This window comes from Carassius auratus, chromosome 18, assembly GCF_003368295.1.
Source record: "Carassius auratus strain Wakin chromosome 18, ASM336829v1, whole genome shotgun sequence".
NCBI lineage: Eukaryota > Metazoa > Chordata > Actinopteri > Cypriniformes > Cyprinidae > Carassius > Carassius auratus.
Window position 1 is genome coordinate 6398883 of NC_039260.1, and position 16725 is coordinate 6415607.

At 37.1% G+C, this 16725-nt stretch overlaps 1 protein-coding gene across 2 annotated transcripts in view; it reads left to right on the forward strand.

The window, feature by feature from the left end:
* Positions 1-1701: 1701 nt before the first annotated feature.
* cdh13 (cadherin 13, H-cadherin (heart)) overlaps positions 1702-16725 on the forward strand; it is a 284768-nt gene continuing 269744 nt past the window's right edge. For both annotated transcript variants that reach the window (XM_026287280.1, XM_026287281.1), the window contains exon 1: positions 1702-1882. In XM_026287280.1, the coding sequence (XP_026143065.1) occupies positions 1838-1882 (45 nt within the window). In that variant the 5' untranslated portion in view covers positions 1702-1837. The remainder of the gene's footprint in view (positions 1883-16725) is intronic.

The window sequence follows — 16725 nt, forward strand, 5'->3', positions numbered from 1 at the left end:
TTGTTCTCAGATTTACCATGTAAAATTCTGGAATATTCCTGAGAGCCAAATGTTCAGCTCTCTTGATTACCAGTGGTCATTTTTAGACAGTGTGTCAGACATTACTTACTGAGATTTTAATAGACATTCTGTCTTTTCTGAACTCCATTAGAAACTTTCTGGCACTGAATGTCTAGACATGACAGTTGACTTAAATACAGTGTTTCTGTCTTTTGAACTTGGGCTATAGTCAATGTAACAATTTCACAATGGGAGAAAAAAAAAACCTTCAGAAAAAAGTTTCTGGTGCAGCCTTCTGTTAGAGAGTTTTGTTGAAAATGACAAAATCCAAAACAGAATCTGTGGTTAGTGCTGTGTCATTGTCAGTCAGGTTAATAGATCTGTGTGCTGTGGTTTTGAAAGGAAAAATCGTGACACACAGATGACAGTTTAACCCTCATAACAAACACTAACTTCACTCTAGATGCTGTTCTGGAAGTTTATTGACCTTGTTTGTCCAGCATCTGTTCAACTCCAAACAGTCATCATAAAATATGTTTTGCTATTATTTGAACTGTGGAACCATAGGTATTTTTAATTAGACATCAAAGTCATTATTCAACTTCCTTATGAGGTTTTCTTTCCAAAATTGTAAATCTTTGATGTTTAGGTGAGTATGTGATTGTTCTATCAGGACAAGTTTTTCTTCACACACAGATACTAGTTTAACCTCAATAACAAACCTGAACTTTTAGATGATTTTCCGGAAACTAGTGAATTTGGTATAATAAAGAAAATGACCTTGTTTGTCCAGCCTCTGCTATCCTCTCCAAATAGCCAACATACAGTATAAGATGTTTTGCTATTATTTGAATTACAGAATGTGGGTGAATTGTTAATTAGACTTCTAGGTAACATCCTCAAAAATATGATGGTTTACTTTATTAAAATCATGATCATGAATCTTTGATGCATTAGATGGATACACACAGGTTGTTCTATCACGAGAGGTTTGGAATTCAAAACTGAAATAGGTGTTTTATACACTTGTTGTATTCAACCACAATAATTCCCTGTTTTGTAAGTTCCTCAGAAAAACTGCCCTTTTAAAAATTGTCCATTGGTTCTGATACTGATTTGATTGACTCAAACCTTTGGAGATTGTTTCTTTATCACATTTTAAAATCCCTTTTAAAGATATCCCAGCTATGCATGGTTGTATGCTTAGTTGTATTTTATAATTTGCCTTTAGGATTTTCTTTCTTCCTCCTGTCCACAACCCAATCTGAACAAACCCGTGACCCATTTTAATGTCACAACCCACCAGCCGAGAGTCACTGATCTAGAGAACACTCTATAAAGTTTTGATTTATGACCATTAACCATAAACCGTGCCTAAGCTGGCTGCTTTTCTGTTATGAAAAAATTAAACTGGACACCTTAAAAGCACAGCAAGCCTATGCATGTATGCATCCTACATGCATGTCTGATTATTCTATAATACCGAAGGTGAATGTGCAATATACCACCTTATTAAACTCTTTATTCTCCATTTGACTTTCCAAACAGAAAGTTTGCAGTCCGATGAGGATGAAGTAATGCAATGCAAAGATGCTGAGACTATTACTTGCGCATCAATGCAAGCATGTCAGGTTCATGCAAGCGTCAAAAGAAGAAACACCCCCTTCTATAAATCTATTGGTGGTGGACTCCAATGCTCTGCTCACGAGGCTGCAGTTCTATTTGGGAAGTTGGCAGCTCGAGGCAGAGGGGCTTTACTCTCGCGACTCTGGGATTATGAACAGCGCTGGTCTGACCAGCATCCTGTTTTGAACATTATTCCCACTGATCTGAGACCATGGAGTTCGGAACCCGCATTTTCATCGCATTCCTCGTATCCCAGGTAGGAGTGAGTGGTTTCATTCCGTTATGTTTAGGAATAGCCTACCGCTCGAGCTGGTTCTTAGATTTATTTTGCGTTAATTTAGTTTCGGGAAAATTGTGAAATTAATTTGTGAGCGCATTCCACGTTTTTACAACTCGTTAAGATGTTGCCCTGAGATAATAACCTAGGCTACTTAAAAATGAATGCCTCGACAAGCATAAAAGCAGTCCGTGTAATGTAATGTGTTATTTTTTTTATTTATATTTATGTCTCTATTTGTCAGAGTAACGATGTCTCTAATGCGTTGAACGTGTAACGTTAGACGTTTACTCCAGTCCGTTCGTGTGATTCAGTGTAATGCACTGGATTCAGGTGGGTGCAAATCACGAACAAACTCAGTCTCAGATCGCATCTATATTCCGCTCAGCTCTGAAGTTGAGCGCTCCTTTGGCTCCCTTCATCAGGAGACATTCACACGACGGGCTGACTCACGGAGCCCTTCTCCATTCACGAAAGACAGCAAAGAATCCGTAAATGAGCGAACAAATAAACGATTCAAGACTAAAACAGAGCCTATCCAATCATATAAGATCGCTGAAACTAAATGATCCATAAACGAACAAATAGGCTAAAAGATTAACGATTAATTAGCTATATATCCGTTCACTTCAGAGAGCTTAAACAATTAACGAATAGTAATCAAACAAACAAAACAAGAGTCGCTTTATTCACTAGAAACTAAATAAACGACATCAAAAATACTTGTAATAACCAAATACAACAAGTGATTGACCGTCTCTCTTTAATCGCTTATAACTTCAAAGATATGAAATTAAATGAAACTGATATTCTGGTAAACAAAAATTAGAGATTAGTCATTAGGACAGCACTTCAAACAGCTGAAATCAAGTAATGGAGCCAAACTCACGCATAAAGAAGTAGCCTAAATAGATTCAATTTAAGGTGGCAGATGAGTTTTGAAACATTAGAGCTGGATTTTACCTGGTTTAAGATGGTCATTAGCTGGATCAGGCTGGTTGACCATGTTGGACTGGCAACAAACTACAGCTACATATAAGCTTGAAGTGGTCGAGCTGGCTATATGGACATTGTAGATAATTGTAAATCTTCTTTGCACCAACTAATAACCATCTTTGAAAGCAGCGCGTTCCTTTAAAGCGTAGAGCTGCTGTTACTTTCAATCAACTGAGGCTGTTAGGCTAATACTAATGGACAGTTGATATTGTCATGTTCTTAGCATGTGCATTAGATTGTGAGTGGTAGTCAATTGGGGTGAAGGAGACCTAATGGCCGCTTCTTGCATTAAAAATGTTGATGGCTCATTTGTAAGCCGCTGCTCAACAGTTCATTCCTTGTACAGAATAATGAACAACAGGTGTCGCGATGGTGGTGGTATCCCCATACCTCTCTCACATTAAATGCCATTCTTTTCAGAGTATATGATTTATAATGATCAAACACATTAAATTGTGGTTCTCAAATGGCCATTTGAAGATAATATGCATTTGATGTACGTTTTCGGTTAGGTAAATGTTATTATGGATTAGTTAGTAGTATGTAAGGTGATTTATAACTTTGCATGCCCTCAGCATGTGCTCCATGCATTATTCATCATTTAATTTAAATGCATCTTCTCTGTTGTTTATCACACGGAATGCTCCAGGCTTTGTGCGCAGTTTAAATAAAGACCATTTATCCTTGAGAACTTTGAGAGACCTATCATTGTGCACTTATTATTAATACTTATTAGGCATTAGTCACATTTCAGATTTTCTCAGTTGCTTCATAGGGCTTACACTTTTATTGCTGTGAATCATCACAATGCTCTAAATCTTCAGGGACTCTGAACATGTTACAGCACATTCATTTTAACATCCATTGTAAGCAAGTTGTTGTCTATGTTTGGCTCCCCTATGCAATAAACCACCTTAAATAGATAATATCCTCATACGATGCTCTCTAGATGGTCACCATCTACATGGCCAGCAGTGTAAAATCCCTTTTTTTCCTCTCCGGCTCCATGTGTGATCAAGTGAGAAGGATCTTATTTATAGTCGCACAGGTAGGGCGCCAAGTTTCCCTTGCGTATCGGAGTCTGTGAATTCCCCTCCTCTATAAATCCCTGTTTCCAAAATGGAACGTTAAGCAGTTGCGAGTCGCTGCAATGATTCAGAATAAGCGCGGCGTACCCGTGAGGTGCAGACATTTATCTTTTGCTCTCTTTCCCCCATTGCTTTTGTGTTTTATTTTATTTACTTATCTGTTTACCCAGTTTCCCCCAGCATGGCGTTAGAAAATAGAAATAGAGAGCGAGAAATTGAAGGGAAAATAATTTCCCTCGCTTGCTGTAAGATCCCTAAGTGGCGAGGGTTCTTTGGAATGGAACATTCAGTCCAATATCTCAGGTAACAGATAAGTCAGTGCGGCCATTTAAAGTTTGGAGATGGTGTTGTTCGCTCCAGGATGCAGATATTAGCTTTAAATCTTGTACAGGCCACATTTAAAGGATTAGTTCACTTTCAAATTAAAATTTCCTGATAATCTACTCACCCCCATCCAAAATGTTTATATCTTTCTTTTTTCAGTCGAAAATAAATTAAGGTTTTTGATGAAAACATTTCAGGATTATTCTCCTCATAGTGGACTTAAACGGCTACTAAATGATTGAAGGTCAAAATTACAGTTTCAGTGCAGCTTCAAATGGCTTTACATGATACCAGATAAGGAATAAGGGTCTTATCTGGTGAAATGGTCGGTCATTTTCTAAAAAAAAAAAAAAAAAAAAAAAAAAAAAAGTATATGCTTTATAAACAGAAATGCTCACCTTGCACTGCTTTAAGTTACACATCCATGACTTCATATAACACTTAATTACGTTAAAAAAGGTCATATGTGATGTAGGCGGAAGTACCGGCTTAGTGTTTACAAGTCTAACGTGCGAAGATTTAGTCAAATGGCGTTTACTAAAAAATTGAATATGTGTCATTGAACACACAACAACTTCTGAACAGTCCTCCTTCTGAACATATGTAAACACTGAGTCAGTTCTTCCGTCTACGTCAAGCGTTACATTTTCAACGTAATTATGTGAAGTCGTAGACTTGCATTGCAGAGCAGTGCAAGGTGAGTATTTCTGTTTATAAAGCATATATACTTGTTTTCTTTTTTTTGTTGTTGAAAATGATCCATCGTTTTGCTAGATTAGACCATTGTTCCACGTCTTGTATCATGTAGAGCCCTTTGAAGCGGCACTGAAACTGTAATATTGACCTTCAACTGTTTGGTAGCCGTTGAAGTACACTATAAGGAGAATAATCCTAAAATATGTTTTAATCAAAAACCTTTGTTTCTTTTCAACTGAAGAAAGAAAGATGTAAACTTCTTGGATGACATGTGGGTCAGTAAATTATCAGGGAATTTTAATTTGAAAGTGAACTTATCTTTTAATGCTTTTGAATTGCTATTTGCATTACTTTCCCCTTTGATGACCTTGTGGCGCGACATGGACAGTGTGCGTTTGATGACTTCGCTGCCACTTATTTGTTCCTCCTGTGATTCATCAGTCTTAATGAGAGAAAGAGGCACTGCTTTAGGCTGGTGTCATTTCTATTTATTGCAAGGGTAACAGGTGCACATCGCTTCAGCCAGAGCATAACGAACAAGCATACACACACACACACACACACACACACACTCACTCACACAATCACACTTTCCCTTAAGTCCCAAAGCCTAAAGGCAGCCATGCAGAAGGGCCGGCTTCAGCTGTGTCCACACTCTGTGTCTAGGGTGCTCATCACTAGCTACAGAGTGCATGTGTATATATAGCATCTCTTCTTATAAATGTTGAGGTGAGGTAGGAATTTGCATTTTAATGTTTAAAATCCAAAGCACCCTAAATATTTAAGCGTTTTCCTTTTAACCTACTCTGTTGAGATCATTCACTTTTCATTAGCATTACTTTAAATGCATTATGCTACATTTTCATCAGTTGCATGGTTTCCTCACCAAGGAGGTCTATAAATTATGTTGGAAGGTTTAGATTTTAGTTTTATAGATTTGATTTGCAGTAACATTAAAAATTAGTCTCACCTTATTCACCTAAGTTTCACCTTAGTTTCAGTCTTGTTAACTAAACTATTAAAATCCTTTTTTTTAATTGAAATAAGGATGACAAAATAGAGTATAAATGCTGAAAAATGCAAAAAGTAATACAAAGATGAAAAATGAATAAATGACAGAAGCACAGGTTAAAATAAAAACTGTAAATGTAAAAGCTCATAATATAATAGTATTTAAATAATACAAAAGCTAGAAATGAAATTAAAACACAAAATGAAAACAAAAATAAACTGACAAAAGCACACAAATTAAATGTAAAATGAAACTATATAAATAAAAACTTATTTGGATTATTAATAAATACCATAATAGTATTTAAATAATAGTAAAATAACACCGTCTGGGATGCAACAATGTTACAATTCTGGCCAATACCAATAAGCTGGTAATTATCTATGTAAAATATATAAAGTTATGGGCAAATAACCAATAAATAGCAAATATGATACTTCTATACAGTCTTGTCTAAAAAAAAGAAAAAAAGAAAGAAAATGTAAAAAAAATAAAATAAATAAATAAATCTTTTGAAATTTAGGTGTCACAATATGATAATGTTAGGTACAGGAAATGGATATTTAAAAAAAAAAAAAAAAGATCAGTATGCTTGCAGAATTGGTGTAGTAACTGCATCCACCAGCAGGGACGAACTGCTGTTACTAACTTAAGAAAGAAAGAAATTGGAGGTCTGGTTTGTATTTAACCTTGCAGATGGACTGTACTGTGGCTCGTGCTTTCATCTTTGAAGTGTGCCATTAGGAGGAAGCTTGTCTTACCATTGCAGAAATCTTGATTAATTTGCGCACTAGCTGTTGAGCACAATACTGTAAATGAAGGTCTGGTAATGATGGAGATAATGAGAGCACCCAGTCATTAGCACTGTAGTGGATCTGAATGGTTCGCTCCCTGTGGGGACCCTCCTTTGTGCTCTCTACCAAGGTCGCTGCTTTTGCTGCATAGGTTAGATTTGATTTTGCCTTATTTGTGCAACTCCTTCACGGCTGATATGTTGTGCATGATTGTGAGTTATAGCTGTTGGTGAAAATGCTGTGATTACAGAACTAATCTACTGGAGTTTTTGTGCTTGTCTAGAGTCTTAGAGGTTAAGGCCCACTGACCTCTGGCAAGTGGAAACAGAATTGGAGATTTATTGTTAAGGCACACATTTGTGTCTTTGTTCTTTTATGTTGCCAGTAGGTTGTGGAGTTGCTGAAGTCAAAATGCAAGGCCAATGTAAAGAGATATTAGAGCAGAAATATTTGTTTAGCTTTCTGGGCCGTAACAGCAGGAAGTCAGAATTTTTGTCTTCAAAAAGTTTTGAAGATGCTCAAAAATATCACATACAGACAGATAAATACTTTACACACAATCATTCTCATGTCTCCTTTCAAAATGGCTACTTAAATAATATTAAATGTTTTATGAACTGGCTTATTATTTGTAAAAATGTTACCAAGTGATATTTTTACAGTTTGCACTGTAAAATTCTTCAACTTCACCACCTTTCTTGGCATTTTTGTTGCATTTCATACTGTTTATGCATCTCTGCAATCAAATATGGCAGTGGTGCATGCCATATGTCAGGTTTGATATCAAATGTCCATCAAATGTCATTAGATCCTGTGTGTCTCTTGGCCAAATGTCATCTTGCGGTACCATATTTCATGCTACAGTGGACACTTGTCATTTCATACATGCATCATTTGAATTATTTTATGAATTATTTACTCTTAGAAAAAAGAAAGAAAGCTGTCGTTAGGGTGGTAGACAAGGTAAAATTGCCCCAAAACACATCTTTGTACCCTTTTTAACCCTGAATGGTACATATTTGTATCTTTAGAAAGGGTAGTGCCCCAGTGACCAGAATATTCTTCAAAGTCTCCATTTTTGTGTTTGGTGTCAGCAGAGTGAAAGGAATAGATTTGTACCAGCATGAGGGCGAATAAATGATGACACAATTTTCATTTTTTGGCTGAACTTTCCATTTTTGAGATAGAAGCAAAGATGGAGATAAAAGACAACGATATATGTCCCAGAGCTGCTCGCTCATTTTAACCACCAAGATCATATCCGCAATTCCAACTCATTATACTGAATGTAACTTATTTAGAGACAGTGACATCAGGGGAGAGTGTTCAAGTTTGCTCCGTTTTTAAGTGCATGAGTTGCATTAGAGTCCCCAAGCGTTTATTTAGCAGAAAGAGATCTCACATTGTCAGTCCTATCATTTCACAACTCCCTATCCATCCCTAGCGCCCTTCTTTCTCTCTTTCCCTGTCTATCTCCTCTCTGTTTGCATAGATCATCCCTCCGTCAGGCAGATAATTGCAAGGAGAGCCTCAAAAGCCTGGATCTTCTAATCCACTTCTCAAACACACTGTGTGGCATGCCAGGCCTGCGAAATGTCCCTGGACCGCCTCGTCCCTCTGAGAGAAGTGGAAATTTTATATAATATTCCTCTATTTGCATATTGATTCATAGTCAGTTACTGCTGGAATCTTTTCTTTCAGAATATCTAAAACCGCCCAGACGGCCTAGCCTGCATTCGCCAATCCAAATATAATTGCAGTGACTCATGCTGTAAACACGGGCGGCTTTATCTGTGACACTGGATATTCCACTAGTTGGAAGCAGTAATTAATTGAATGGTATCTGTGTGGCGTTTGTCTGACTCCGTGCGTTTGTTGTGCACAGTGACCTGTGGAGCCGGAGGCAATATGGGGATTTGTATCGGAGGCATGCACACGTACACAGATTTCACAGCCAAATGTCACGGTAAACATGATACGTGTTTATCTGTCGATGCTCACGCGGCACCATTCCTTGTATATTAAAGGAGACCAAGAGAATAGTAATGGTAGGAATAATGGCAGTGTGTGTGTGTGTGTGTGTGTGTGTGTGTGTGTGTGTGCGCATGTTGCTTTTAGAAAGATGCATGTTGTTGGGTATGATTGATGACAGGAACAGAGATAAATGGAAGGCAGGGATCTGATTTGTGATAAGAAGACAGCATGTGCCCTGCAGTCCTGGCCACCGCTGTTCTGATCTTTCCGTCTTTCATAGTTCAAGCTCCGTTTCATCCCTGTGTTAAGACAAAATTTAACCTGTGAAATTCTTAAAAATATTTTTATTTATGCAGATAAATGTAAATCTGATGGTACAAAATTGAAAATATTAGGTGAAAAATGTTTTTCAGACAAGAAAAAGTAATGACAATGATCTCTTTGATGCTTCCATATAACATATGCTCTGCTGTAAAATATTTTATATGTAACATAATTAGATACTTTTCATTGAAGCTGCAGTCCATAAGTTTTGCACACATGCAGTTAATAAACAGAACTGCGTGCATCTTGTGGAAGAACACTGTAGCCGGAGCTACTTCTCTCTGTTTAGGTCTATTACAGAATCAGACAGGTACCGGGCCACTCCGCAGCGGTACCTAACCAAACCAGTCTGAAATAGTCTGAATATAAACCCTTATTATAGATGTACCATATAGTAAAGCCAAAAACACGGTTTGGAAAATGGATTCATGGTGTACTCACTTATTATATAAATTTAGTAGATTTTGATAAAAAAAAGTTCTGTACAGACTACAAGCTTTAACGCAAGAACAGAGTTGTAGTTATGCCTAAATTTATTACTGTTCAAAAGCCTAGAGTCAGTAAGGTGTACGTGTCTAAATTAATATTTTTATTCAGGAAAGAAACACAAACTTGATTAAAAATGATGTAAAGACATGAATAATGCTACAAAATATATATTAATAAATGCTGCTCTTTTGAACTTTCTTCATCGAAGAATCCCCCCAAAAATGTATCACGGTTTCCACAAAAATATTAAGCAGCACGACTGTTTTCAGCATAATAATGCATAATAATGCTAATAATAATAATTGATTTCTGAAGGATCATGTGACACTGAAAACTGGAGTAATGATGGTGAAAATTTTGCTCTAAATCCTACCGGCCACAAATTGTATTATATTATTATTATTTTAAATGTTATTGTATACTTTATATTGTTGACCCAGTTCCCAAATCCCAAATAAATTAATTACAATTATTTTAAATTTTATCAAGTAGATTTTCGATTTTCCTCTGTGGAGACACCTAACGTTGACATTAGTTAGGTCAGTTAGTTTGGATTTAGCTTTCAGAAGTTTTTTTTTTTTTTTCTACAGTATTGTTTTTATTAGAATGCTAGTAGCATGTTTTGCTTTAGCTGTTAAACTTTTTGCAGCATAAAACCCTCTCAAAAAGCATCTCTTCAAATTTATCCACCTCAAAGCACTACCACTCTGGTCGGTTTGTTGCATTTTGTACAGTTTTTGCGGCTTGTACTGTTTAAACAGCTTGTAAAGCTAAAAATAGTCTTACTTTTAAAATAACAACTACAGGCCGCTGATTTCTATTCCATTCAATTGCACTTCACTTAGCCCAATGTGTCTTACACTATATAAACCTCCAATTGGGGTCAGGTGAACCCAAAACCAGACTAATTATTCAGATCTTTTTTAAGAACTATTAATCGACTAGTCATTTAAGCCAAGTTCCCACTGACTAGTCAATCTGGAAAATATTCCATTTTACACATCCTCATAACCCCTTAAAAATCTGTTTAATAAAAGTCATCCCCATCTAAAATGATGGATTGCTTTCCTCCTCACATAATCTAATTGGACGGTGATATTGAATGCTTTGATCTGCTTCATTTTGGCTTGTTGCTGTTTTTGCATTGACTGCGGAAGATCAAATCAGGCAACTAAACCCTACCTTGACTGTAATCCTTTATTTTTCTTCTTTTGCATTGATCTCCTCCCTATATGACTCACACATACTTGAAGGGGAGCCTGAACCTCAGCTGGGCTGTGACTAACACCTTTCTCCCTTCTCTAGAGCCGTGTATCAGACAGGACTTAGGTAACCAGCAGAGACGTGAAGGGACATCAGGTTCCACAGCTCTCTCTCCATTCCCTCTTTGCCGCGCTTATTTCCATAGTGTGGCTCGCTCTGTTTTCTTTAATTTGCCATGATTCACAGCAGATCGCCTCGGCTAAGTGCCACATCTGAGAGAGGGCAAATCAATCTCTGCCTAGCAATCTCCTCACCCAACCCCCACTCTCAACACCCGCAGTACTCACTCCCACCGTATAGATGGCGATATAGTGCCAGCAATTCTGAAGGGACACTGCCTGTCACACCAAAAAAAACAACAACAACAACAACAGGTGAGCATAAGTGCCTCGAGTGAGTGAGTTTGTTTGCCAGAGTTCTGTAATGTAAAGAAAGTTGATTAAGCAATGTATTTGTTTAGAAGATCAGCAGGTGTTCAGTGCAGCACAGAGTTACTGTAGAATAGACTTTTGGATTTATTGTACTTGATGGAGCCGTTAAGTAAGTAGAATGAGCTTTTTTTTTTTTTCAAGGTCTTGCTTTTCTTCTGAGGGCTAAGGTTCTACCTGCTTGATGTAAATGCAATCAATGCTTCATTCTTGAGTTTTTTCTTCTTTACTTTGGAACAGAATAGTGTGCAGGATAGAGTGCAGAGACAGAATAGAGTTGATCAACAACATACCCGTGTGAATTTAGTCACCTCTTTAGCTTTATTTGTTATTTGTGCAGCACAGCAAGTCAAGTGTATTTAATCTCAAATTTGTTCTTAAAACATTTAAATATTGCTTACTGTTCAGTCTCATATATACAAAGTCATAACTATATATATATATATATATATATATATATATATATATATATATATATATATATATATATATATATATATATATATATATATATATTTATTTATTTATTTTTTTTATTTTTTTTGGTAAAAATAAAAAGGTTAAAAACTTTTAGCACAGAAGCATGTTTAGTTTATCGATGTCTGCAAATTAGCAGTGAAAAGGAGAAGAAATGTTTCAGGGACATAACTGGAGAGAATGAAACACCCTACACTGTATTCTGAGCCCTAAGCTCCTCTTTCATAAAGACCCAACCTCCTTTGAAGCATTTCTAAGAAAAGAAGACAAATCCTCTATCTTGAGCAACCTTTTCTGCTCCATGATGAAAACTGGCATGATGCTGATGTGGCAGTTTGTCGATTAGTGTATCAAAAATGTCTGTGTTTAAGTGTCTTTGCAAGGCAATTTTTGGGAAAGGCTGCTGTTGTTGTGCATGGTTGAAAGGGAACACGCGGACACTTACAAATGTGCATTTCTGTAATCGGGTGTCAGGCGAATTGGCCCTCATCCGCTTAACCTGTCACCCACATGAACACGCAGCATGGTGCAGTGTCTTTCTTCCACATACTTCTTCTTTCTCTGTGCATCTGTCTCTTTATGTTTTCAACCCAGTCACACAAAGTCCCAGAGGCACAGATTAGTTTCTGCAAAAGGCTTTATAATCAGAAATTTTAAAAGGCTGACAGCGATGTGAAGGCCTTATTAGACCTTGAAATAAAGTAGAATTGATGTACTTTTAATAAAGTATTAAATTAAGGACTATGCATACTTTAGAAACATCTCTCTGTTTTTACTGACGGGTAAACAAGTGACAAGAACAAAGAATCCTTTGTTTGCACTTGATGAATAAGACATCGCTACTGAAGTGCAAATTAAGATTGTCTGAACTTCATACATATCTAGTGCGGAAAACAAATGTTCCTATTACAATGAAGCTGAGGTCTTTAATGGCAATTTGCTTTAATGTTAATGTGTGCATACTATATTTTTTTTTTAATCCAATGCATACAGAGATCCATTGAAGCTATGTTTCACTAGGAGTCTTGTTACTTGTTTTGTTATTTAATAATGGACCATATATTGAAGTGATTTTTTTTTCATGATTATATTTTCTTTGTACTCTAGAGTACATTGTATATAGTATAACCTTAAGAAAGCAATCCAAGCTATATTGTACTATGAAAAAAAAAAAAAATCCTCACCTGGACTAAATTTTTGCTCTCACAATGTCAAGAATTTCAGGTTTTACTATCCTTGTGGGGGATTTGATCTCTACAGGGAATTCTTGGACAATGCACAAATAGATATTAGTTCATATTTTATCATTTATGAAGTGACATCTGGTCTTCTATCTTCAAAATGGATGCTGAACACATGTATTTGCAGTGTACAATATTTGACATTTGTTTTTCAGATTATCCTCACTGTTTCCCTGTAGACTCACATGTGATTATCTGGTTTAAGCAAGCCCATCTGCAAAGTTTAGATTGTGTAGGTGGGATTCCTGAAAATATGCATTGCATTTGGTTTTCATTAGAATTTCATGTCCTGGCTGTCATATCCTACACGCTTTGCTGGACGCAATTTTATGCTCCTTTGGACCCACATGGAAAGGCTGATCCCCACCTTGCTTTTTGCCAGCTATCATACTATCCATGCGTCATAAGAGCTGGACGGTGAGAAGCATCTCTTTATCTAGCTCCGGGGATACGAATGGCACGTGTCATGGCCTCTGTCAGCTTTAAGACTCACAGAGTACACAAACCATCAATTTACCCAAGCGTCCAAGATTGTTTATCCTTCTGCGTTTTGACTGAATCAATGGTAGATAATTTGGCATGTCATGATGCTAATAGAATACGGGACGGACAGGGAACAAAATATTACCCTCACCCAATTCTCATTGAAATGCCACAGGGTCCTATTGGCGTCACAAGGCAAATACAGGCTGATTGTCAGACAGAGTAAAAGTTAGCCTTCATAGCACATCTTCGAACAATGAACTCGGTAGCTAAATTAGCCTTGCGCAGATGGATGTGTGAATTCTTGTGTAGCCGGCAATTAAACTTTGCCAGGTTGTAACAGCAATGCTCACATTCCGATTTTCCATATTTAATTGATGGAGCGAACACATTCACCGTATGCTTCATGAACATAAGCTTCTGTCATCTCAATTTTGCATTAATCTCTTCCGATTAAACCTTGTTTTGCATTCTTTTGTCTTTGAGAGACCGTACCAATCTGCAGAATTTTGCATTAATGACAGACATTCCCCTCTGAGCCATCATACCCTACTGACACCCATTCGGCATGTAAAAAGTGAGGAAAGAATTACAGACACTTGGTCTAAATCTGAATCTGCTCAGTGAACATTTAGTCTTTTACCAAATTAAGTATCTGAGGGTGGCACAGCTGTTGTACCACCCACTGAATGGGTCTGGTGGGTTTTTTTGGCTGCAGGGCTGATGGGCACATGGTAATTGTCCTGAAGTGACCGAGTTATGACACAGCTGTCGCAGTATGCCTTTTTAAAGAATTGAGATTGTGCCAGTGGTATTTCCAGCCATCATCGTACGCCCTGTTGTTTGTGACCCTCAGCTCCCTATTGAGTTTAACAGAGTCTTCGTGTGGGTGAATGTGGGCATGTGTTCGTGGCACTTTCATCCGCTGGCTGTATTTTTGGTATCTCTTAATGAATTTGGATAAAGTTGAGCAACTGCAGAAGCACTTGTAAGTGTAATTAGAAATCAGTAATAATGAGAGACATATTGTATGCGATGGCTATTATTACTAAGTGTTATTTGGGACATTAGACAGGAGATGACATTTAAAAATTGAGAAGGGAGATGCATTGTAAAAGGTGCAGTGTGTAATTTTTGCACCACTAGTTGCACCAGGAAATTATTGTTTCCTAACAGGTTTCCCAAAATTGCCAACCACATTTCCAGTTGTCAACCCAAGTCTTCCATTAAGTCAAATAGTTTGGCCCAGCCTAAACTCACGCCATTGGTTGAGCCAGAATTTGACTTGTTTAATATACACGAGGACCTGTTCTTTGGTCCAATGAAATGTCAGAAAAGGCAGGGCTATCTGGTGTGACTCTTTTAGCTGTTTCTCTTTGTAAATTTAGGTATTTCAGTGTAACATATTACACATTAACCAAGTTGTTGCTCATGGCATCCATAGTCTCCTAATTGCAGACGATACATTTTGGAGCCACTTTAGCCAGTGTGGCTTAATGCAGCAGAAACAATAGCCATTTAACATGTCCAGGGTGAAAGATTCTCTAGATGTCTGTGGATGTTATTTTTAGGCTTGTGTGAACAGTGTCTGTGACTGTGCCTACTCCGTGGCCATTAATCCCTCGCTCCTGCATCTGACAGAATGAAGAAATTTGCGTTATTTTCTTAATGACTTGTTTACTCAGCTGTGTTTACGTAAAGCTGAGAGGTTACGTACCTGTGTATTTTTGTTAAACGCCTCTGGATCCACTTCACCGCCCCTAGAAACTGAGTTACAAACCTGGCTCTGAAAAAAGACAAATTTTTGTGGATTTGCATTTATACCTGCATACCTCAACATTTACCGCTGGTGCAGAAAAAGAGATTTAGAACAAAGAATTTGGTAAAAACAGATAATCATTTCATGAAGTACTTTGTGGAAATGATTTATTAACTATTGTATTACATATTTATTTGTATTTAATCATTTTAATAATTGTAAATATATTTACAGTACCATAAAAGGCCGTTTTGCTGTAGTATATGATCAAAAACACCTTGGTATTACAGTGGACTTTCCCAAGTGTAAAATAAACTGACAGAGAACTAAAAGAATGGAGAAAAAAGAGAAGCAAGAAAAAAAGACAAGAGGTTATACAGAGGGAATATTTCTCCTGTATGACCGCCTGCAGGTGATATTCGAAAGGCTTGATTGGGGGAAGGTGAATTGTGGCTCTGCAATGGTTCCTGACAGGCACATCTCTCAGCTACAGTTTTACTTACCATCTTACCTATGCAGGGTGGAAGACAATCTAGTGGAGCAAATGAATATTTATATCACAGACGATGGGATGGCTATTACGTGGGTATTCTGGATTTTTTCTAACTGTTTGGAAGTTGAAGTAAGAGCTAGAGGGGAAAAGAAATAAACTGACCACTCCTTAATTTTTCATTTCTTTTTTTTGAAGTTGGAGAAAGGTCATTTATACATGCTGCCCAGAGGTAAACTTACAAGCGACAGTATTGAAATAAATCCATGTGCAACTCTTTACCTGAGAACAAAAATGCAGCAGCAATTGGGGCCATTTTGACTTCTGACTGGATCCTTGTCACACAAAAAGTGTTTAAATAAAAGAGAAATGGCTATATTGGTAAAAAACAAAAAGATTGGAAAATGGATCACTGATGGATCACCAATGGGTTTTCTGCAGTGAATGGGTGCTGTCAGAATAAGAGTCCAAAGAGTTGATGTTACTTCATAATCCAGATTTCTCCAAATCTGTACCAGTGAAGGGTCAAACTACTCTACATCTTGAAGAATGGCCTTGGATTTTGTCTGATTTCCACTTTTTACAGATTACATTTCTTCCTCCAAGTAATTTACCACTCTACCTACTTCATTGTTGTGTTAGCAGAGATAATTCCAGCACATATTTGCTATAGCCACATAGCAAAGGTGTTTCTGGGAAGGCATCCAAAGCTCAAATGAGATCTACAGTCCACTCATCATTATAGTATAGTAATAAGGCTTCCACATTGATTATTTTTATTCACTTTTATTCATGCTTTCCATCCATATTTGACTCATCACTTATAATGTTGATTAGACTTTCAAAGCATTTCGACCACATAAGCTGTGAGGAAATGATGCTGATGCTGTGTTGGATCTCAGAGCCCATTGCATTTGTTTTCAAAGAGAGAGCTACATTTTGTCAATAATGCTTTTTTCCCTCAGGCTTGCTGTTGATTTTTTT